The following is a 22,097-nucleotide window of genomic DNA, read 5'->3' on the forward strand; positions in this document are numbered from 1 at the left end:
ACACAAGTTGGGTTTGTTTTCTTTGAGAAAAAAAAAAAAAAAAAAAAAAAAAAGGCAACACAATGTTTTCAAGATGATATCAAATTCATGTGGTGATATATGATGCAAATCCAACTTCATTACAAGTGTAAAGACACTTAATTTCATAGCGAGGTTCCTGTCAAACTGATTTTTCTTCTTTTTTTTTTCTTTTTTTTTTTGAAAACAACAATTCCTGACGGGACAAAAAAAAAACAAGGCCGGAAAAAAATAAAAATAAATGAGCAGGTAAAGAAAAGTTGTAAAATAAAATCCCTTTAAAATGTCTTTGGCTCAATCTCTTCTGCTTTAAAAAAATAAATAAAAGTGTAGCTGAAGAAGCGGTGAAATATTAGTATTGCACGACTTCAGAGATTAGCCAACGACTTTTTTTTTTTGTTGTTGTTGTTGTTGTTGTTTCCCCCGAAATGAACACGTACGAAGCTTCTGTAAATACGACGCACACCACCAGGGAGCAACCTCAGCTTTCGCCCTGCTAAATAACCGCGGAAAACAAAAATAAAAAGAACTTACATGACCATTACATATTTGATTGACATGTTAGTAAAATATTATAATAGTTTTGTTGATAATGTCACAAGTTATCGTACACATCAAATAATATACCAAAATTTGACTCTGTAGGTTGAACAAAAGCTTCTTTTTTTTTTTTTTTTTTCATCCACAAATCAATACAAACTGATAAAAACAGGGATTAAAAACCAGCTGGTCATCTCAACATGCATTAAAAGAAAAAAAGAGTCTTCACATTTGAAAAAAAAAAAAAAAAAAAAAAAAAAAATCCATGTTGATTGTTGTATAGCTGTGAAGTGATGAGAAAACAGAACCAGGACAAATCCAGCAACATATACTTAAAAATATGTATTGTACAGTGAAGTAAAGTTACAGCTGCAACATAAATTCTCCTCTTTGTCAAATCAGCCGGACACCATCTTAAAAAAAAAAATATCTAAAAAGTTACGAGAGGCTGCAACTACCAACTGGGTTGTTGTTGTTGTTGTCCATTTCTAGAATTATTATTATTTATTTATTTATTATTTTTTTTTTGTGAATTTGCATAATTAAAAAGGGCATACCTCTTCTTTGAACAGCTTCTACAAAATTGAGGCGCTCCCAAAGTTCTTGTTTGTAAATACCTAGAAAATGCATATTTACAAGTATGTGTTGTTCTCCGCTAAGTCAAAAAATCTGGACCTCTGAATTACAATGTTGAAAAAACTCGAAATAAAACCGTAGCTGCTGCATGAGGCTCTCCGCTGACTGTCCAGAATACATCTAAAGGAAGTCACCAACTGTCATATATGAAAGTTATGACACAGCGGGATGATTTTTTTTTTTTTTTTTTCTTAATAATTTTACCAATTTGCAGGCGGGGCAGTGGAGTTTTAACAATTCATGAACTACATATAACAGGACCGAGCACTGGATGACTGTTTCCAGTATTGCTTTTTATCATAAAAAGGAAAAAAAAAAAACATTGGCAGATATTAGTTTATCAGCATCTTTTTTAAAAAAATATTTTACCTACATGGGGCTTCGGTATTTGAGCGGTAAAATTCATGTGCGTGTAATTGTGTGGCCTCAATCAATTAATAACAAGAAACTTACTGACTGGAACGCAATCATGAAGGTTCCTGTGTTACACTATAAGATGTTTTTTTTTTTTTTTAAGGACATAAGAGGGGAAAAATGTGGCTAAAGTAGATGAAAGGCATGGTCAGAGCTTTTTTTTTTTTTTCCAATTAAATCAAAAAGAATGAGATCCATCTACTGCTGTAATATTAATATACCTATCCGAGTGAAAAAGTGGATAATTGAATTCTCTGAATGACCAGGAACAACTTCCATGACGTTACCAATTCATTCTTATGATGCACAGTCTAAAAACTGACACACTATCAGTCTTACATCTTTGAACAGCTTATTGAATAGTTGCTTTTTATAGGTTTTTTTTGTTTTTTTTTTAAATATCAAGCAGTGTGTTAAAGGGGAATGGGGAACTATTTGCTTTAAATGCCCTGGACTTGGAAAAAATATGATGAAGAATTGGAGGAAATGCTTTGTTTTATGGGAAATGATCGATGTTTTTTTGGTGGGACTGATAGCAAACATCAGCTCAGGAAAGAGATAAGTGGTTATTAGAGTTATTAAAGTTATTAGATTCATATTACATGGAGAGATTGTCTTGCAGAGAAAAATGGCAAAAGGATCTTTGGGGCAATCTGGTTTTACGCTACCAAAAGACTTTTAGAAACTGGTCAAATCTCTGACTGTCGAACATCTGTGAGACCAACTGTGTGTTAAAAGGATAAAAAAGTCGACTGTTTGCTACGGCAACCAAGATCCGGGTCATTTCCGATAAAACAAAAAAGCATTTCACACCTTTTTACTTGCGTTTTCAAATTTCAGGGGATTTTCTCTGAATCTACAGTTTCATATTTATACTTCAGATTTAACCAAAAATACTAACATGTGTTCAAAAATGTTTGACTGGCAGTGTTGATCACACCCTCAGTTTCAACTTACCTATCATGCCACACCACTCTCTCTCTCTCTCTCATCACTTTCACAAACCCTCAGAGTACTGCAACCTTTTCAAAAAAAACAAAAACAAAAAAAAAAACAAACAAAAACAAACTCCATGTTCGTTAGCGACAAACAACACGTGTAATATCCCCAGAAGTTATTGAAACAATCTCCCCGGTGAAGATTTTGTTGACAACCCATTCGACACGAGTTGAAAAGTAACGGTCACAATGCAATGACTTTCTCAAAGAAGGAAAAAACAAACAAATAAGAAATAAAAATGAGCATCGGCCACAAGCGAAGCAGTTCGGGATAATCTTATCACAGAAAGCAATGTCTGGTTTTCTCTGATCCTTAAAGCAAACAAAAGGATGAATTGACATGGTCGTTGCTATTTTGACATTTTTCACACTGTATCTATTGTTGCTGATGAGACATTGTGGTGAAAAGTAAAACATATGCAATCAATATTTGTATTGTTATTTTTCAGTAAATAAAATCACATTTACTACTAAAAATCACTGAAGGCGATTCCCAGGTAAGAATGTCTAAGAATTAATGATCAGAAGCCAACGAAGGGAAAAGCAATCATAATGCAAATGCTAGCATGATACAGGAATTTAAGGACATGTCTGTGGCATACAATTCAGTCATTTATTTTCTTTATATGTACAGATTAGAGGAAAATTTATCTACTTCTATACACTGTTCCATGTAGTTTCTGTGTCAGTTGACCACTTAGCTTTTGTCTGTTACCACAACTACAGTAGTATGAAAATCAAGACATAACGTCCACTCAAAACAGAGGAATACAAAATGGGGAGAAAAAAAAAAAAAAAAAAAACAACTTCAACATACGTATTTAGTAACCAACAAAAACCAACTTCAATAAGGTAAAAATATGCAGGTAGCTAAGTGGTCAACCAAATCTCGCCTTTTTTTATTTTTTTTTTTTATAACTTTTTTTTTTTTAGCATTACGTACATATACAAGTGTAGATAATATAAGTATATATTCATATATACATAATGAGTATGTATATATACCAGTAATGCATTCATTATATATACTTATTTTCTTCACAGATATGTGAAACAGGAGAAAAGATGACTGTTACAAATAAAAAGTTAAAATGAAACAAAATGCAGAAAACAAACCTACTGATAGAAACAATTTGTAAATGCACTTTGCACTATTTTTTTTTGTTGTTTTTTTTTTTAGAAACAGTTTTACTTTTTTTTTTTTTTTTTTTTTTTTTTTAAAGTTTTATATTTTTTTAACTTATTCATTATGTGGGAGAGGTGACACTCATTTGAAATAGGAATAGTACCCATTGCTACCAATTGAACTTCCTATACTCAGCTCCTGTAGGAGGGAGAGCGGGTCGCTGTTCTTTTTGACCTGCTCGGGGCGAACAGCTCGGGGTTTGGGTGGAGCACGGAGGGCGCTGGCGTAGGACATGGTGGGTGGTTTGCTTAAATTCGGAGCACCCTGGTTGGGCTCCGTGGGAGCCTGCGGTGGCGGGGGAGGCGGCGGCTGCTGCTGCTGCTGCTGCTGTTGTTGTTGCTGCTGCTGCTGCTGCTGCTGCTGCTGCTTGTTATTGGGCATGAGAGGAGGAAACTGTCCAAGGTGCTGAAGGGAGTTGAGGGAGTGCGGGTGCGTCTGCTGTGCTGCCGTGGCCTCGGCCTTCACCTGCTCCTCCGTTTGACGAAGGGCCTTAGAAGCTGCGGGACCCACGGAGATGATTGAAGAGGTGCCCCCAAAAAAAGACAGGAGAGGAAAATGAGACTTTTACAGAACATTTAGTCCTTTAGGATTAACAAAAAAACTCAAAAAGAAGCCCAACGACGGCGTTTTCAGTGATACCTACCTAGAAGGTCCCGGTGCTGCGCGAGTGTGCCGGCTCCGTTACATGGAATGTTCTGGAACGGACCGGGACCCCCGCCGTTACTGGGCCAGAGGTCATGTGGGGGGTAACTATAGGGGGCGTGTGGGTGCTGATGATGTTGTATGTGCGGATGGGGGTGGTCCTGGGGGTCTGATGTACAGGGCTGGGGCTGATGGGACAGGGCATTGTGGGTGTTGGCTGGAGACAATTCATCTGGGTAGCTAGAAGAGATGCGGCGCTGATAGAGAGGCCGACCTGGACCTCTGGGTTCATACTGGACAGACGGTAAAGTTGGATAAGGAAGAGAGAGATTGAGAAGGAGACAGGAAGACAGGATATGTGACCTTAAAATAAAAGCCCACAAGTATCTGTTGGCACAACTTCCAATCTTTTTTTTTTTTTTAAATCAAATCATTCTTGCCATTAACAGAAATAACACTGAGATGAGCTTTAGCCCAGCAAACAACTAATCGTTTTAATACATTTCTCACAGTAAACGCAGTCGCAAAGTCACAAATGTGATCCACCTTCTTCTTCTGCTACTAATCTGAATATTCATTTTGCATCTCCAATCAAATTTGGGTGATTTAATCCCCTAATTATCCCAATTTGCCTGCCAGCAAAAGATAATTTTGATATTATCAGTAACTTTGAAATCTCTACTGCATGTAACCTGAATATTTGACCAGACTAATCACATTATAAAGCTTACACACTGATACGGTATAGAAGCAAATTAAACCACTTATGGTATTTAAGAAGGGTGTGCAACTGATGCCTGATTTTCCTACTTCACAGTAAGTGTCAGACAAGTAGAAAGTGATAGAAAAGTTATCTTGTTAATGTATTTTAAAGCAGATATGTGACAATTAAAATCCTCTTCATGTTTTGCAGGACATACGACTCCCGTAACTGCAAATATGTTGAACAAGCAGGTCTTAAGTCAGAGCTGATGTCATTTCAATACTACAAAACACTATTCAGGATGTTATGGGCATATTCCTTCAAGCATACAAACTAGCTCCTCTAATTTGGCCATTTTATTTTCGTGTAGAGATTTTAGTTTTCTTGTTATGAGTGACTCTTACCTCATCTACACTGTGAAGGGCTGTGGCTGCTGATGTTCTGGGGGACAGTGAGTGGTAGGTCTCCTGGTCTGGACCTTGATTTTGTTGATGTTGATGCTGTTGCTGCTGCTGCTGTTGTTGTTGCTGCTGCTGCTGCTGCTGCTGCTGTTGTTGTTGTTGTTGTTGTTGCTGCTGGTGCTGATGGTGAAGTTGCATCAAGTGGACTTGCTCCTGCCTGCTGGGGTGAGCCATCATGGGCAGTCCGTAAGGAAGGCCGTGGCCCTGGTTTCCTAACAGGTGGTTCTGCTGCGGTGGGCTCACTGATGCAGCTCCACCGTGGGACCACTGGGCCTCTTGCAGAAGGTATTTGACCTGGGAGGGAGGGGGGCTGGCAGGGTGGGCTGGTGGCTGATGTGGGTAGCTACCAGTGTTGTATAGGGGGTTCCCCGGGTGATGCTGCTGCTGCAGAGCTGGGTTGTTGAGAAGGTTGTCGTTAAGGATATCACGACCGGTTTCATGGGAGTAAGGTCCTGATGGAAAAGGGCCGGCATGATTTGAGGATGAAGGGTCACCTGAGGTACGGGACTGGGACTGGCGGTACTGGAGGAGACGAGATTGAGGTGGGGGTTGCATCTCAGCTGCTTCTCTGGGTTCAGGCTGCTCCTGTGGGGGCATCTCTCTCAAGAGGCCCGGGTACCTGGGGATTGAAAACGGATTTCTTTACACTTCAATGTCGTATCATGTTATTATGCAACAGCAGGGAAATGAAAACAAATTTGGGAAGTCCAGGTTCAAGTAGTTATCTTGACCTTCTTTACACAAAACTGTCATTTATCTTAAATATTTAGTCTCTATGCATCTTCAAATAGCTGAAAGGAGTAGAATTTTATTTTTTCCAATAGCATCTTAGCAAGAATGCAGCTGGAGCTATCACGGGAATGACTTTAAATACAAACTGGTGTTCAGTCTAACCTGGTGAAAGGTGGCCCAGTGGGAACAGAAGGAACAGCTTCATCCTCCATATTGGCACTAAGGCCCCAACTAGCTGCCCGGAGCAGCTGATGGGGGAAACGAGCCATGCCGGGCTGAGCGAGATGGGCGATCTGTTGGGGCAGAGGGAAGGCAACGCTGCCTGGAAGGAACGGACCTGCTGCCTCTCCCCACTGGCCGAGCCTGGCTGCCTGCTGCTGCTGCTGCTGCTGTTGCTGCTGCTGCTGGTTCAGGGCCTCTAGAGCCAAGGGACCCTGGAGGTCTGAAAGGGAAACCATGGGGTTAGTTTTAGAGTGACTGGTATTGTCTTTGTGGCTCTGTGGGCCTAAGGTACAGTACAGAGAGGAGTTAATTAGTGTATGAGTCAACGTAGGAAAGATGCTGAAATGTGTGTCCGAGTTTATGTGTTTGATAAGCTCTCCCTTTCCATGAATAAAATCCTGGGAACAAGATTAGTCATCATAGTAAAAAATAGATGGATTTTACTAAATGCCGTAGCAGCACTTTCTCTTCTTGGACTAAACAAATTGAAGTTTGCTCTGAGGAAGGCAGCTGGGCGCCTGTGGTGGTTGGAGGTTGAATCGGAGTCCAGATTGGAGGGAAACAGCATGCAAAAAAAGCCAGAACAGAGACTCGCCAAAGGCACAAGGAAGTGGTGGCAGTTGCAGCGCCAAGCAGGGAGCTAAAGTGGATCCATCAGTAAAGTGAAGAGTTGAGCGTCATGCAGACAAGTTGTGTCCATGACTGATAGAAAGTCTCCTAGTAAGATCAAACCACACTGCATGAGATTCCCCATCTCGGCAGTCTGATGTCCTGCTGAGGTAAATCAAACTTCCATATCTGGAGAAAAAGAGCTATTCTTGAATGCTTGCACACTATGTTTAGGAACTCCGGAGCTCATCTTAAAACTGCTGCCCAGGAGAACTCTGCAAAGGTGTGGGACACTGCAAGCAGAGTCCATGAAGCCAAGTATTAAGTCAGGACATCCAAGGCAATAACTTCAATCACTTGCATCAAGTAAGAACTAATAGTTCTTTAACGCTGAAGATGTGTCTTCATGCTCTCCTGTTATTACGCCCACTACTCAGCCAATCAGGAACTGTATGACAAGGATGGAGATGTACAAAACATGTGCATACTGTATATGTATATATGGGCAGAAATGTTTACATGCACATGACTCGACATGACCGAATCTAGTGGTTTAATTAAACTTTCAGCTAACCAGCGACCGTTTGTAAGTTCGTATTATTCCGACGAGCATCGTTCCTATTCTGAGATAATTAAAAAACAAAACAAGGAAAAATTAAAAAGGCAAATTAATTAAGCAGCATTGGTTTGACTTCCATTATTGCCTTTTAAGTTAATGTAATGGGCTATGTTATCGTTCTTTAATCCAATCAACTCACATGCTAATCAGAGAAAATGTATTTTTTACTGGCAAAGAAAACATTGCTTGAGTAGTGAACTAAACAACATTAGGTTTATTCCCTTTATTCCCCCTTAACACCAGGTGATTACAGGGGCGAACATGAGAGTGACAATGCACCTGGACTTACTTTTAGAGCGAGCGGAGGCAGCTACTGATTCGCCTCTAAGAAAACAAAACCTTACAAACTAAATCAGATCAATTCTTCCAAACATATCGAATGTCTTTTTCGTCTTTATTTAGTACTTTTGATTCAAATTTCCCAATAAAACAGACAGAAATATCAAAGAATCTGAAACTATTTCTTTCAACACTTCCAATTATTTTAAAAGCTAGCTCTAGGAGATAGATTTCTACCTAACGGAGGAAAAAATGCTGGTGCTCCACTCACCCAAACTATCACCCAGGCTTCCATCCTGTCCATCCTCGCCAAAGCTGTTGACCCTGTTGTGCTGTGATAGACCTGGGTGGTGGCCCCCCGGGTGGCCCATTGGAGTCCTACTCATCTCCTCCACCCCTCCAGACTCCGGCCCATCCAGAGTGGGAGACTGGACAGCCCTATGAGGGGCTATGGGGCCACTGAAGAAGGAAGCGTTGTGGCTACCACCAGTGTAGGCAGGGCTGAGCTGTTGCTGTTGACTCTGTTGGGCCATCCCTGGGTGTTGAGGCTGGTTGACCCGATAAGGAAGCCTGGAGACTGGATACTGTGGGGGGAAGGCTCTCCCACTGGCAGGATGTGGAGGAAAAGCTGGGTTGGGTGGTGCCAGGTGGTAGTTGAGGGGTCTTTGGGCAGCTGAGGGGTCTTTTCGATGGAGCAGCGCATTGGGAAATCCAACCAGCCCGTCTGTCTGCGAGTCTAGACTTCGACTTTGGCCTGTGTCTAAATCTCCCTGGAACCAAAACGAATAAAGCCAAACACCATGAGCAAAGACACTGTGATTGGTCAGTTACCATACATTTTCCAGTTTTTGGCAATGCATTTTTGAAAAAATAGTACCTTCTGGTTGAAAAAAAAATGAATTAAACCAATAAAAGTCAAAAACTTGCCTGTTTCTCCTTCATGTCTGTGGTTTTCCTCTCTGGTGTCTGAAGACGGTTCTGCTCTGACTTTGGACATCCTTCTAACTTACCTATGAAGAAGTCAAATTCAACAACAAACTTAGTATCATATGCTTGGCTATTCTATATAGTTACCTCTCTCTATCTCAGGGCATGGAATTGCAGTCATTTATGATTTGTGGTGGTTTATGGGAATTAAAATCAAGGCATACCATTTCTGATGGGGTCTGCCTGTAGCTCCTTGTCAGGGCTGGGCTGGCCCATTCCTAGAGGAGAGGGGTGGGCCACCCCACTGTAAGGGATGGGAGAGCCTCGATTCTGGGCCTGCAACAGATTAAAGTTGTAGGCCATGGCTGCCTGATGGCTCATGATGCGAGGGTCCACAGCAAAGCGATTCTGGTAACCCGGCCAAGGCAACTAGAGGAAACAAAGACAAGGACAAGGGGGTAAATGCATACTGTGGATTATGGACAGAACATTATGGATAATGGTGACATATAAAAGGCAGATACCAAAATCCTTCAAATCACTACATGGCAGTTACTCTCCAGGTTGCTTTTCCTGTTTTACTTTACAATTAGTATGGTTTATTACATAAGCCATATTAGTTGACTGGTTAATAACATCCACTATACACGGTCACTGGTTCGTGCACGTGATCATGTGCACGAACCATGTAGGAAGTGTGAATCATTGCATTAAAAGGTTGAATGATCATATCTATACATACTTTTTACTCAAGTTTATTTGTGCAAGAAATTATGGACCATAACAAGAAAAGAAACAAAATGACATTTTAAAATACATACTGTAATATTTCAGTTTACTACAGTGGTTTTTTCTAGGCACTAAATTGTTTCAATAATAGTCTGATGCTAATACAGTAGCATTTAAAAAGTAGCTGACTCTTGTACGTCCATCTGAATATTAAAAAACCTCTGCTTTCTACTTCATCTCAAACTGTACAGATGTGTATAGTCCATGGAATTCACCAACAAGTTTCAATACTTGGCTGCAATGAATCCTGCTTAAAAAATTACATCAAGGTTGTGGGTTTATGCTTTATGCAATGAATTATAAATCAGAAGCAAATACAGAAGCTGCTTACTGTTACTGTGGAATGTTAATTAACCTTGGCTAGCAACTTTGTACGGAGGGAAAAAAAACCTGTGAACTTGCATTGTAAAATAAATGTGGTTTTTGACAAAATATGCACATATTTTACACGTATTCTCAAAGGTGCAATTTTACACTTTGAGTAAAAAAAAAGAAATGTTTGAAAGGATCATTTGCAGAAGCTGATATAAGTTATTTACTTTGGCCTTTTTTTTTTTCACATTGGTATCCAGGCTTACACATTTATGTATCAGTACGTTACTAGAAGTGTAAAACTTACAGGCAGGGGCATGGACATGACCATGTTTCCACCATATACAGCTGGAACATAGAGGATGCTGGCGCCTGTATGAGGATCTATTCTCTGAACAGGGCTGGGTGATTTGCCCATGCCAGCTGGTGTGCCACCCAAGGGTGGTGTGAATGCCCGAATTGGGTTTCCCATCAGAACAGCTGGGCTGGGTTGGACTGCAAAGAGAGAAGGTGGGAAAGTAATACGAGTTAAAAGTAAAATGGTTCTTAACCTTTATGTGGTGACACATTTACAGCAGGCAAGACACAAGCACGGAGCTTATCTAATTATTGGTTAGGAGAATGTTAGATAATTCGCAGTGTGATTATATAAGAGAGAAAAGCACCATATAAATAGCTGATAGCCAACCTATTAATCTTGTCATGGTGGGCCAAATGAAGTAATTTGCCCAGAATTTATTCAGTTTTTTTTCCCAGTTTAGGTTAATGTAGCTGGCTGACAATCTGCAGTTGTAAGCGGCTGATTGTCTTCCCTAGTAAACATCGTATTAACAACTCCTTGCTGTGTTGTTCAAGGCTGCATCGCTCTGCTGGCTTCAATAGCCTCAGGCCTTCATGCATCCATCTGGGCCGCTGCATTAGACTGGCTCATATCAAGCTGTCGAGATGTGCGTTTGTATGTGTGTAGAGACACATACAAGTAAAACGAAAACAATAGACAGGCTTGTGTTGTTGCTCTGTTGTGAAACTTGACCATAATATAAAAACATAATAAGGACAAATATGTTATGTGGATGGAATTTATTTTTATGCATGTTTGTATGTGTAAACAATGTCAACCCTGTCCTGGTAAATATGCTTGCACAGAGTGAGTGGATACAGCTTGACAGTGCTGCGTTATATTGGAGGGGACATTTCTGTACAATGTTTTCCCTTTCAAATACAACTGTTTGCACATCTGGGAGAAGCTAGAGCGGACCATTTTTATATTGCAGGTCCCTGGATTCTTGCAAATTAAAGGCCTTTTAAAACTGACAAAAAAACCATGCCAGATTCCTAAATTGTAAATTAGATCTACCATAAAGAGTAAAAAGCCATAAAGAGTACTACTAACAGTTTTCCAAAAGTAATTTCCCCAGAGTGCAGTATGGATAATAATTGACACTTTAAAGCAAGAGAAAGGACTGGATATCACACATGGATATGAAAAAAACAAAACCATACTTCTGCCTTTTGCCACTTGAGGACAGGTAATAGAAAAACTGACATAACAATACAGGAAAAAGATTTTTCATGATGGAACCTTTAATATTTAGATAATCCACACAAGTCAAAACGGACAGTAGTCAACACTCACCATATCCTTCAGGTGGAAGATGCTCTGTGTGGTTTGCATGTTTCCCCTGTAAGACAAAAGAATCATTAGAAAGTGGGTGAGGGTCTTGGAGGGTTGGGGTGTAAATACACAAGTTGAGCAACTGTATAGATATATAGGATCTGGATATACAGCAGTCAGTGCGGTCCTGACTGTCCCACATCTGTCACAACAGCTATAGGAGCAACAACTCATCAGTGATAGGAGGTGGCAGGAATTACGCTGGCCAGCAGAATGAGCTATATGGATCTATAATATCACTGAGTGATGCAGGCGTCTTCTGCTCTCGCAGTAAAGCTCATCATTGGTAGCAGAGGAGCAGTCAGATCACTACAAGGTCACAGACTGGATGTCATTTATCTAAATCAACAGCACAAATCCAAGTAGAATTACACTTTCCTGGCTGCTTTATATCCAAAGATTTACAACAAGTCAACATGTCTTCCAAAAAAAAAAAAACTGGGTAACAATAACTAAACTCCCTCGCTACTCTCCTCCTATCAGAGAGAATCTTTCTCTCCAGGGGGGCTTCACAATAAAGCTCCTGTTATTGTATGAGTACATAAAGTCTGAGCACACATCCATGAATGTACACATAGCAGAACAATTAATCATGCAGGGGCACGCACAGACACACACGCAAGCACCTATATATATATATACATATGCACAAACACTGAGCTCACATGAGATCCCCCCATACCTGGATTTAGGTGGACCCTAGCTGCTGAACTATTAATTATTACAAGCATGCATACACAACAATCTACTTTGTGCTCTTTCAGTGACTGGATTTGTGACACGCGGTCTCTCCCGGTTGATAGTTCCTGACAGTGGGAGGAGGCAGAAATGAATGACATTCGCCATGTTGCTATGCTGATGTTACATAAAGCTGGTATTCATTATTATTAAGTCCATGTGCTGTCAATTCAGTAAACTAAGTCAAATCTGTCAAAGCCTCCTTTTCTGCCAGTTTCACTTTATTACACACAGTACAACCGATGTTTATGAGGCTATAGGCTACTTGCGAGGGAGCGAGTTTGCTAGCTTGAGCTGAGGAGCAGCCAAACTCCACCATCATGAAGAGAGTTTGCAAAAATTTTGTTCCACTTGAAAAAAGGATTTCAGCTCACGTTGCATGATTAGTATTGGCATGATATAATGACTAAGTACAACACTGTCTAATATAAAATCCAGTCTCTGCAAAATGCAGTCATGATCCCCTTCTTGAAAGTGACCAAGGTCTTAGATAATGTAGCAGAAGCTGCTTCGCTTGGCTGCTATTTTTGGGCGTAACATTAACTAAGCAACGCCAGATACACAAGACTGAACTGGTGCTCATGGTTTATTACTGTGGTTGTTTGAAATAGTGACAGATGCACTGACGCAAAACATATTTTGAAGAACATTTGAAGTATGAGTTGAATAGTGGTGAAGACCTAAAGGATGTCGCTGAACATTTGTCTCATATGATCAATTTTCACAAGCAGCAGGTGTCTGCTGAGAATGAAAAGTGAGATTCTCATAATTGGGAATCAGAGCTGATACTTGGTAAGGAGAGTTTATTATAGCACAGTTCAACAACAGGGCAATTCAAAGTGCCTTACATAAAACATAAAAGGCATCAAGTCAAAATGTATGAGAAACACGAGGAAACATAAAAAGATATTTAAATACAATTAAAAAGAGTTAAATAGTAAATAAAAAGTAGATAAAATAGAAAAAGTGTTAAAACAGGGGAATAAAAATGACAGTGCAGTGCAACATATGAATCAAAGGCCTCAAATTAGATTTAATAAAAGGCAGCAGTGAGCAGAAAAGTCTTCAGCCTTGATTTAAGAGAACAGCAGCAGACCATGTGAAGCATAAAAACTGAAAGCTGCTTCTCCATGTTTAGTTTAGATGATTCATACTGAACAACATATTAGAAATGTTTTTTTAGGCCCTAAACCATTCAGTGCTTTATAAACCAACAGTAGTACTTTGGAATCATCAGTGTGATCCACTTTCCTGGTCTTAGTGAGAACTCTAGCAGCAGCGTTCTGAATCTTTTTAGAGAGACAGTGTAACAGTAGTCCAGACTCGGGGTGATCCACCCTCAATAGCACCCCGAGCATTAGATCTGATTTTCAATTATGATACAAACAGAAAACAACACCAACAAAAGTCTAAATATAAGTAATTATTTTCAAAAAGTGGCGATCGTACATAAATCATTTCCCATTTAAAACAACACTAAGGCTGAAACTACAAAAAAAGTTGTTTAATATGAGACATATTTCACCAACATTCTGGCTTACAGTCTTGCACCAAAACACCATCTGTGTCACAGAACAGCATTTCCTACTTTGCAGTGAACTGGAGCATATATATCTGAGAAAACGGATAACAAAGGGTGAACATGCTGCTTGCTTCGTCATGGTTTTTTTTTTGTTTTGTTTGTTTTTTTTACCACCAAATCGAACAGCTTTAATCAGCATTTTTGGACAGTGATCAACGAGAATAGTGAATAATCTTTACGTATTGGATATATGAATTAATAACGATATACAGTTACAAAATAATTGATTCGAGTCCATATTTAGTGTGGATGAATATTTTAGAGACTCAAACCACAAAGTGAGGTACTAGTGCACCATAGATCTGTTGCATTGTGGGAACAACCTCCAACCAAACAGCACAGGTTGTATCAGACGCTATGGTAGTTTGGGAATTCATCCATCTTTACACATTTAGATATTAAATTACATTAGTATGGATTATTTTGGCATCAACTGTGGACAGAGACGCCTGGATCGGTCTGACCTTTAAATTAGCAACATGTTACACATATTGAAAGAAACAGAATATTATATACTGCATACTGGTACAATAATGTCTGTGTGTGCAGTGTGGCTGTAAGCGACATAGTATGACTGTGGAGAGAGAGAGAGAGAGAGAGAGAGGAAGTGTGTGTATGTGTGTCCCTAAAGCCAGCTGCTGCTGCTGCTGCTGCGGAGCTGTGGCTCATTAGGCCCAGTGGGTGATGGCAGCAGTGGTGATTTCGTTAACCTTTACCTCAGGGCAGACAGGGAGGACAGACAGATACACGAATACATTTCAAGCCTGAGCTAAACAATCAAACGACGAATCCTTTCACCAACCCTGCCATGCTAATTTCCTATCTGTGTTGTTTTTCTGGAGCTAAAATGAACGGCCATAAAGTAATTTCCTGTGGTGAAAATTACACCGAGTTATTTTGATAGATGCTTTGTGCCTGGATGTGCAAACCTTTTATCATTTTTCCTCTCTAAAAACAAGAAGCACTCAATTTATTCCTGTTAATTTGTTTACCAGACCTGCAAACCGATAAGCAATTACCGAACCTGTTACATCAACGTCGAAACCCTACGACATTTAACCTTTTCAAAACACTAAATGTCCTACCTTTTGTCTTTACTGTCTATCTCACCACTTTGTCTTTATAGAAGAAACAGCAGAGGCAGATCAGGAACTCCTTACCTTAGGAGGTGACTGCTGCTGCTGTTGCTGCTGCTGCTGCTGTTGTGGACCCTGCTTGTTGGAGGTGGGCTGTGCGTGCTGAGGATGTGGATGATGGTGGGGATGGAGGGCCTGCGATGAAGAGTGGTGGCCTTGCATGGGCCTGAGGGCGCGGGGGATGAACTCTGGGGCCAGAGGGTTGAGGACGTAGGTCTTCTTGAGCTCCAGGGCCTCTAGCTGAGCCTTGATCTGCTCGAAGGTGATGCCATGAAGACTTGAGTTTTCGTGGCAGATGGAGATAAAGTGCTCCCAGAACTTCCTGAATAAGGGACAAAAAAAGGGGAAACAGCTGATGGATATATGTTTTACTTCTATTCTCCTTTATCTTTTGTTTGGACTGAGTGTTTCATGGTTTATGTTGTTGAATTTTTTTTTTCTGTTGGCATGTGTAACAAATTACTCCTTTTGGGGGCTGAATATAAAAGATCAAACCTGTTTTAAAAAGCATGTGTAGTGCAGGTGAGTAGCTGGAAAGCAAGAACCAAAAGAACAAAGAGCACAACAATAATTTCCCAGCAGAAATGCAACAAACGAGCAGTCAGCTTTGACAAATACAGCCATGAGAACAATCAGAGAATTGTTTTCACCAAAACTGCATACTTGTAGAAACTCATGTTTAAAGGTATGCTGTAAATTGTTCTTAAACTTTATATTAACTAATTCAAATCCAACCAGGAACCTTAGTCGCATGTCGTTCCCCACATCTGTATTTGTCGTTTGTGAAGTGTGGTGCTCCTATCGGCTGATACTGTAAATTCACCATTGAAAAAATGCTTGTTTTTACCTGCAGCGTCCGACAGAGCACAGTGCTATGGGGTCTCCCACAACCGCGACCAGGGACTGGGCTCTGGTGATGGCCGTGTTGAGCAGCTTGTAATTGGACAGAAATCCATAATCCAGGTCCTCCGTCGAGTCCTCAACTAGCTGCTCTTTACGCTTGATGGCCGTCTGCTTGTGCTTGCAGGTGTGCCGCGTCCGCACCGTGCTGAGGAACAGCACCCGGAACTGTTTACCTACAAACAAAAGTTGTTGTTGTTTTTGAGTGTTCTGGGAAGTGCTGCTCAAATAAAATCAATTATTATTAGTAATTATTATTTTATGACTCTGTAGGCTGTTGATATAACACATAAACAAACATCATCCATGTGTGTTCAATTCAAAATCTAAGCTCTAACTTGTGTTTGTCCACATATGCAAAGTGTGATTCATGAGTTAATGACCTGTGGAAAGCAGCTGCATTAGACTGAAGCAGAGGAGAGATTGGTAGAAGAAGTCCTTACACTCTCCTTATTTGAGACTTGAAGATAAGAAGTGTAATATGAAGACTGATAACTACAAAGGGATTTGTGTTTAGAGTGATGGAGCTGTCATTTGAAGCATCAATCTGTCTGTAGACTGATACTAACATCATCTCACACAGAAACATTCGGGACAAACTTCATGGAGAAATATTAATGAGGCACTTGGGGATTTAAGTTTTTGGATTTGTTTTCTGCAACTGCTGTGTTTTTAATTTTCCTGACCATGACGGCCTCTGATAGCACACGAGTAATTGACAGCTGAAGAATCACAGCTGAGGCGTTACAGAGCGCCTCAATTCTGAGACATCGAGTGCGATCAACAATATCAACAATCAATTACCAACTAAACACAGTTAACTGATACAAATTGTACCCTTTGTATTGTTTTTTCCTTTACAATTTCAACAATTAAATTTATTTCCAGAAATAATTACAATAACCTGCATTTGTTGCATTTGCAGTATATGAACAAGGTGATTTATATCACTTACATAACTAGTAGATCAGTGTCAGAGGTTTGTGGTCATGATGATGTTAAACAGCAGGTGTTTTACAAAATAAATAAAGAGGTTCCTTGTTTTCGAGCCAGTGACTTAGAATAATTTGTGCATCTTAATTTAAATGAAGAATTATTCTGCAACTACTCATTATTTTCATTATCTATTAATTTGCCAATTATTCTCTCGATTAATTGTTTAATTGTTTTGTCTATAAAACGTCAGAAAATAGAGAAACATTTTCCTGAAGCTCAAGGCAATGCTTTCAAACAACACATTTAAGAATCTGCAACCACTGAATATTGATCAAAATAGTTGTGGATTTATTTTCTGTTGACTAATCTATTAATCTATTAATTGACCAGCAGTTGCCGCTCCTCATTCAATAAATCTCTCCATCTCAAAATATCAATCTACTGAAACATTAATGTGGTGCTACAGTAGCTTTGGTGTTTGGTCCAGTAAGTAAACACACATATGTAGGTGCAATTGCATCTTTTTGATACAAAGCATGATGGTTAAAACTTTTTCTCACCTTGGACATTGAGCACTCTTTCCACGCTGACTTCATGCATTCTCTTCTTTCGCAGCTCAGCGCGGATGCGAAACACCTGGTCAGCGTACGGCGACACCACTCCGATGCTGCCTTCGTCCAGCTTCCCCCAGGCCACGGGCCACTTCTTACGCAATTCCTCCACCCGCTCCACGATCTCAAACACCTAGAAAGAGGAGCAACATGATGAAAAGGGTTCTGGTTTTCTAGCTCTCATAGATGAGAGGTGACTAAGTGAGACCTTTGAATAGACTTGAATATACAGTAAGTAAATCCACCTCATTAAAACCTAATAAAACAACTTATATCTCTTTATCTTATTGGGGAAATGTAGTAAGAAAGTTGTTGTACTTCAGTGTCACATTGAGTAACTTTTTGCGCCCTTTGTTTTGTCACATCAAAGTAAGAGTTGGCCCAGATATTAGTTATTAAAGCAAGTTTGTATTTTGACTCTCTGTTGTTTCTTTGTTGTATGAGCAGGTTTTCCATTCCTGTTCAGAGGTTTAGTGTACTGCCAGGGGGGCCTTTGAACTGTCATGGAAATATTGTCTTCCGCTTGAAGCTAAGCCCTTCAAAGACACTAGAGAAAGACACGACGACAATCAAACGGACACGCTTTTTTTTTTTCAATGCGTTTTAATCCCGCAAGATTATGATAATGTTGTTAACGGTTTGACATGGGTGCTGTATCAAAGAGATGCGAGGTAATTCATCTGGCGTCGCTGACAGTTTGGGAACAAAAATCAAGAAGTATCCGTGGTTTAATTGGCTGGAATGTGTCAGCGAACGGTCAAAGGTCAGCCTTAGCAAATGACCACAACTAAGGGAGTCTAGAGAGAGGAACCAATCAAAAGCTAGGACAGTCAGTGTATCATGCATCATGGATGTCAAATGCAGCTCTTGGTTGGTTTCCTAATTAGGTTTATGAGTTTCATCTTCGATTATAATTAAGACACGGAGGACGTTCCGAATCATGGTGATGTGGAAAAACAGAATGTGATGTTTGAAATATACGCATTTAAATTATGTTTATTATAACATAATAATATCCAAATGAACAATGCACGTACAGGCATCACATGACCGCGGTATTGCAGCAATGCAGTTATTGTTACCTGAGTAATTTTAAAATTTTCCTTGAAGCATGAATAGTGCATATCAATGCTAATAATATTTGACGGATCTCAATTTTTCCAACAACATTCAGCCCAAAACTTGTGTTTTATTATTATTGGCTGGTTCATATTTGGTCAGGCATTTCAGAGCCACTGATAAAGCAGAACTCCACATTAAATAATAATTTCTGCTGTATAATCAGCTTTTTTTTGACACTTGTTATGGAAATATAGGAGAGGTATGTAACACTCATACTATACTTTGTGTTAGACAATACCTCAGCGTTGTTGTAGTAGGCAGTGCTGTTCTTCTCCTGGACATCTTCTCCTCTGGCTGTGAAGAAGGTCAGAGGGTAGAAGTCCTTATGAGACGGCTGCTTCCCACTCGCCATGAGCTTCCCATCATAAAATAACTCTGACGTGTAGCTGGAGGATGAGAAGAAAGAGGAAAAGGTAAGAAGAAAAGAAGAAAGGGAAGCAGAGCAGACATGCAAAAAACCCCCAGAAATGACTGATAATTGAAAAGCTTTGGTGCTGGACATGTTTTGTTTTTTGACATTTATAAGCAGAGCTGGTCCACCTGATACAAAGAAGAATGAAGAGGCCGAATGCTCAGTCAGTCTCACTGATGAGGATCATTTAAGCCAAACAAAACTGATAATGTTTGATATACATTTTATACACATTTCCTTGTAATTCAGCCAGTCTGTATGACCATTGTTTGTTCTCAAAGCATGAGTTTGTAACGATGGACCTGTCTAAAGATCTGTGGGTTTTAAAGATGTAATGGGCTTTGTTTTTCATGCCACAGCCTGATTTTGGATACAGTGTGTGCTACCAGTAAGCATTTTCAAAACCTGATTATGTCCATTTGCTGCTTTATGTATCAGTTTGTTTGTGGGTTTTTTTTTCCTCTATTATTGCTGCAGCACGAATCCAACGTTACCCAGCAACACACAGCATTGACTTGTCAGTGCATGTGGCTGCACTAACCTCAAAAGGTGAAACAAATTAAAGTTTACAACTTTTAACATCGTTAAAGGGGAGTTTTTCCTTGCCGCTGTCGCCAAGTGCTCGCTCATGATGGAATTGTTGGGTCTCTGTAAATTAAAGGGTCTAGACCTGCTCCGTGTGAAATGAATAGTGTGTCGTCTTTCCTCCACCTTTTCAGTCTCTCCTCCCACAGTTTTGGCACGAGGCCGGTGCGTCGAGAGTTCACACTTACTTGATGATAGCTTCGTGGGAGCGGTAGTTCTCGCACAGGAGGATGCGACAGGGGTATTCAGGGGGGTAGTGCTCATACAGTCGGTCCAGCAGTGACACGTGCAGATTACGCTCCCGCGCAAACTCGCTGTACACAAACGGACTGAGCTGCAAATCAAGAGACAGAGAAGAAGACAAAGAGAGGAAGGCAGGGATGGAAAGCAGAGTTAGTTTCAAAGAAAACTATGAATTTCAGTGTAGTATCCTGCATCAATCCAGTCTAACACTGTGGTGTCAAACCGTGTAGCACACATGTAGGCAAGTTTATCCATTTTGACCGAACACATCATTTGATTGCAAATTAGCTTGACAAGTCAGATCTATGAGATATCTTATGCGCTTAAAATTTCATATCTACATCTAAACTCTCCTGGTTATTTTCATGTTACTTGTTATTTGTTTCGACAGGATGGTCGACAACAATCCCTCAGAAACAAAAGACGTACATGTGGATAATATTGTAGTATACTCCAAAGGTTATTGATTTGTGTTGAGGTAACTTCTATGTTTTGAGAAGCGGTGGTTTTTTCCCCACCGTGACTTGCAATCTCTTCCATCTGTGGCGTATGTCAATAAACAAACAGACCCTCAGTCGCAGTGATTATGGTGGGATTTACTTACGGTCCTACATCTGACAGCAGTTTGAAAACATGCCAAATTCAATTTTGTTTGCGGTATATATGCACTATCTAGTCTTAGTCACAGATCTCCTCCAATACTGGCAAAATAGCATTTGACCAATTTGTACCAAACTACACATTTGTGACCATCATCCAAAAGCGCTTTGATTCGAATGAGGTTAGGCAAAAGCATACACACCCACACACTCATTTACTTTTTCCCTGCTGACCGCTGCCATGTACGAGACAGCGATGTATCTTAAGTTGAATCTTAATTTAAGGCTGCCAGCGGGAGAGGGTCAGCTAGCTTTAATGAGGCCCCGCACAGTCAATAAGAAAGCAAACGATCAATACAGGCCTCAGCCCTCCATTGACTATTCAGCTGCCTCTTCCGCTGCTGAACGGAGGAGGTTACAGTGAGAGTAGAAGGGGAGAGCGTGAGGAGATGACGAAACACTGTATGAAGGATAATATCCGTCCTTGGGCCGTAGAATGACTAAACTGTTACACAGGACAGACGGGTCGAAGGAGACAAAGAGACAGATGGATACACGAGTGTACATTGTGTTTTAAATCCATTTTTCTAGGCCCCATTAAAAATAGCAGAGAGAGCAAATAATTAAAGCAATTATTGCATGGTAGACTCCTGCCTCATCCTCATCCGCTGCATACTGGTAATCCTGCGCGCTGTCTGAAAACCAGGAGAGGAGGAAATAAGGTTTTAAATCCTTGTGTTTGGCTCGGAAAGCTTGACTGACGTGAGTTCGTATTTGTGTTATCTGTGGCTGAAGTGGTCTCAGAATCACAGCTCTACAGTGGCTGCTGTCTGTTCTTTTGTATTTGAATGGAGTCTAATCCACAGCCAAGCGCAAATACACAAATACCGTAGCTACCATCTGCGAGTATTGCATCCTTCCTAAGTATTTCATTTTGATTTATTTCATGAAACATGAAAAAAAATCCGAAAGAGAGTGAACCATGCATTTACAGCATCTGATGATGAGTTTCTTTCCATTATAGGAACTCGCAGCTTTAAAAGTGGAAACTGAATGGAAACAGACATTTTGTAACTTCTTTACTCTCGTTACTTACCTGCATATGGTCTCCAGCCAACACAATGCGGGTGGTCTTGCTAGCTAGAGCGAAAGGCATGATGGTTTCACACTCCATGGCCTGGGCTGCTTCATCCAAGAGGATATGAGTGAACAGCCCTGACAAAACAGACATCAGTTTGCTTAACTTACTTGAAGTAAACATATGCTGAATATACAGTTGTAACGCTCCAAAAATGCACACTTCAATATCCTGTTGATAACAAAAATGAGACTCAACTTCCAAGCATATGCGCCACCTTTATTGCCCAACACCATCCATCATTTCCGTCATCTCTCTCGACCATTGCTATCTTATAAAAGGCGTAAAAAAGTGTTGAAATACTGCAGCAACACAAACATGCCAACATCATTT

At 40.2% G+C, this 22,097-nt stretch overlaps 1 protein-coding gene and 1 long non-coding RNA gene across 2 annotated transcripts in view; one reads left to right on the forward strand and one right to left on the reverse strand.

Annotated features, from left to right (window-relative positions):
- Nucleotides 1-664: 664 nt before the first annotated feature.
- helz (helicase with zinc finger) overlaps nucleotides 665-22,097 on the reverse strand; it is a 54,688-nt gene continuing 33,255 nt past the window's right edge. The window contains exons 19-33 of the mRNA XM_044345893.1: nucleotides 21,723-21,841; nucleotides 19,973-20,118; nucleotides 19,026-19,173; nucleotides 17,615-17,798; nucleotides 16,066-16,294; nucleotides 15,243-15,540; nucleotides 11,724-11,769; nucleotides 10,395-10,582; nucleotides 9,211-9,415; nucleotides 8,987-9,069; nucleotides 8,331-8,829; nucleotides 6,493-6,772; nucleotides 5,542-6,217; nucleotides 4,436-4,727; nucleotides 665-4,289 (exon numbers count right to left, since the gene is read on the reverse strand). Coding sequence (XP_044201828.1) covers nucleotides 3,874-4,289; nucleotides 4,436-4,727; nucleotides 5,542-6,217; nucleotides 6,493-6,772; nucleotides 8,331-8,829; nucleotides 8,987-9,069; nucleotides 9,211-9,415; nucleotides 10,395-10,582; nucleotides 11,724-11,769; nucleotides 15,243-15,540; nucleotides 16,066-16,294; nucleotides 17,615-17,798; nucleotides 19,026-19,173; nucleotides 19,973-20,118; nucleotides 21,723-21,841 — 3,809 coding nt within the window. The 3' untranslated portion in view covers nucleotides 665-3,873. The remainder of the gene's footprint in view (nucleotides 4,290-4,435; nucleotides 4,728-5,541; nucleotides 6,218-6,492; nucleotides 6,773-8,330; nucleotides 8,830-8,986; nucleotides 9,070-9,210; nucleotides 9,416-10,394; nucleotides 10,583-11,723; nucleotides 11,770-15,242; nucleotides 15,541-16,065; nucleotides 16,295-17,614; nucleotides 17,799-19,025; nucleotides 19,174-19,972; nucleotides 20,119-21,722; nucleotides 21,842-22,097) is intronic.
- On the forward strand, nucleotides 11,776-13,389 carry LOC122978863. Its single transcript, XR_006402759.1, has 2 exons — nucleotides 11,776-12,664; nucleotides 12,735-13,389. It is a non-coding gene; the product is annotated as an uncharacterized LOC122978863 (long non-coding RNA).

Source organism: Thunnus albacares, chromosome 3 (assembly GCF_914725855.1).
Source record: "Thunnus albacares chromosome 3, fThuAlb1.1, whole genome shotgun sequence".
Taxonomy (NCBI): domain Eukaryota; kingdom Metazoa; phylum Chordata; class Actinopteri; order Scombriformes; family Scombridae; genus Thunnus; species Thunnus albacares.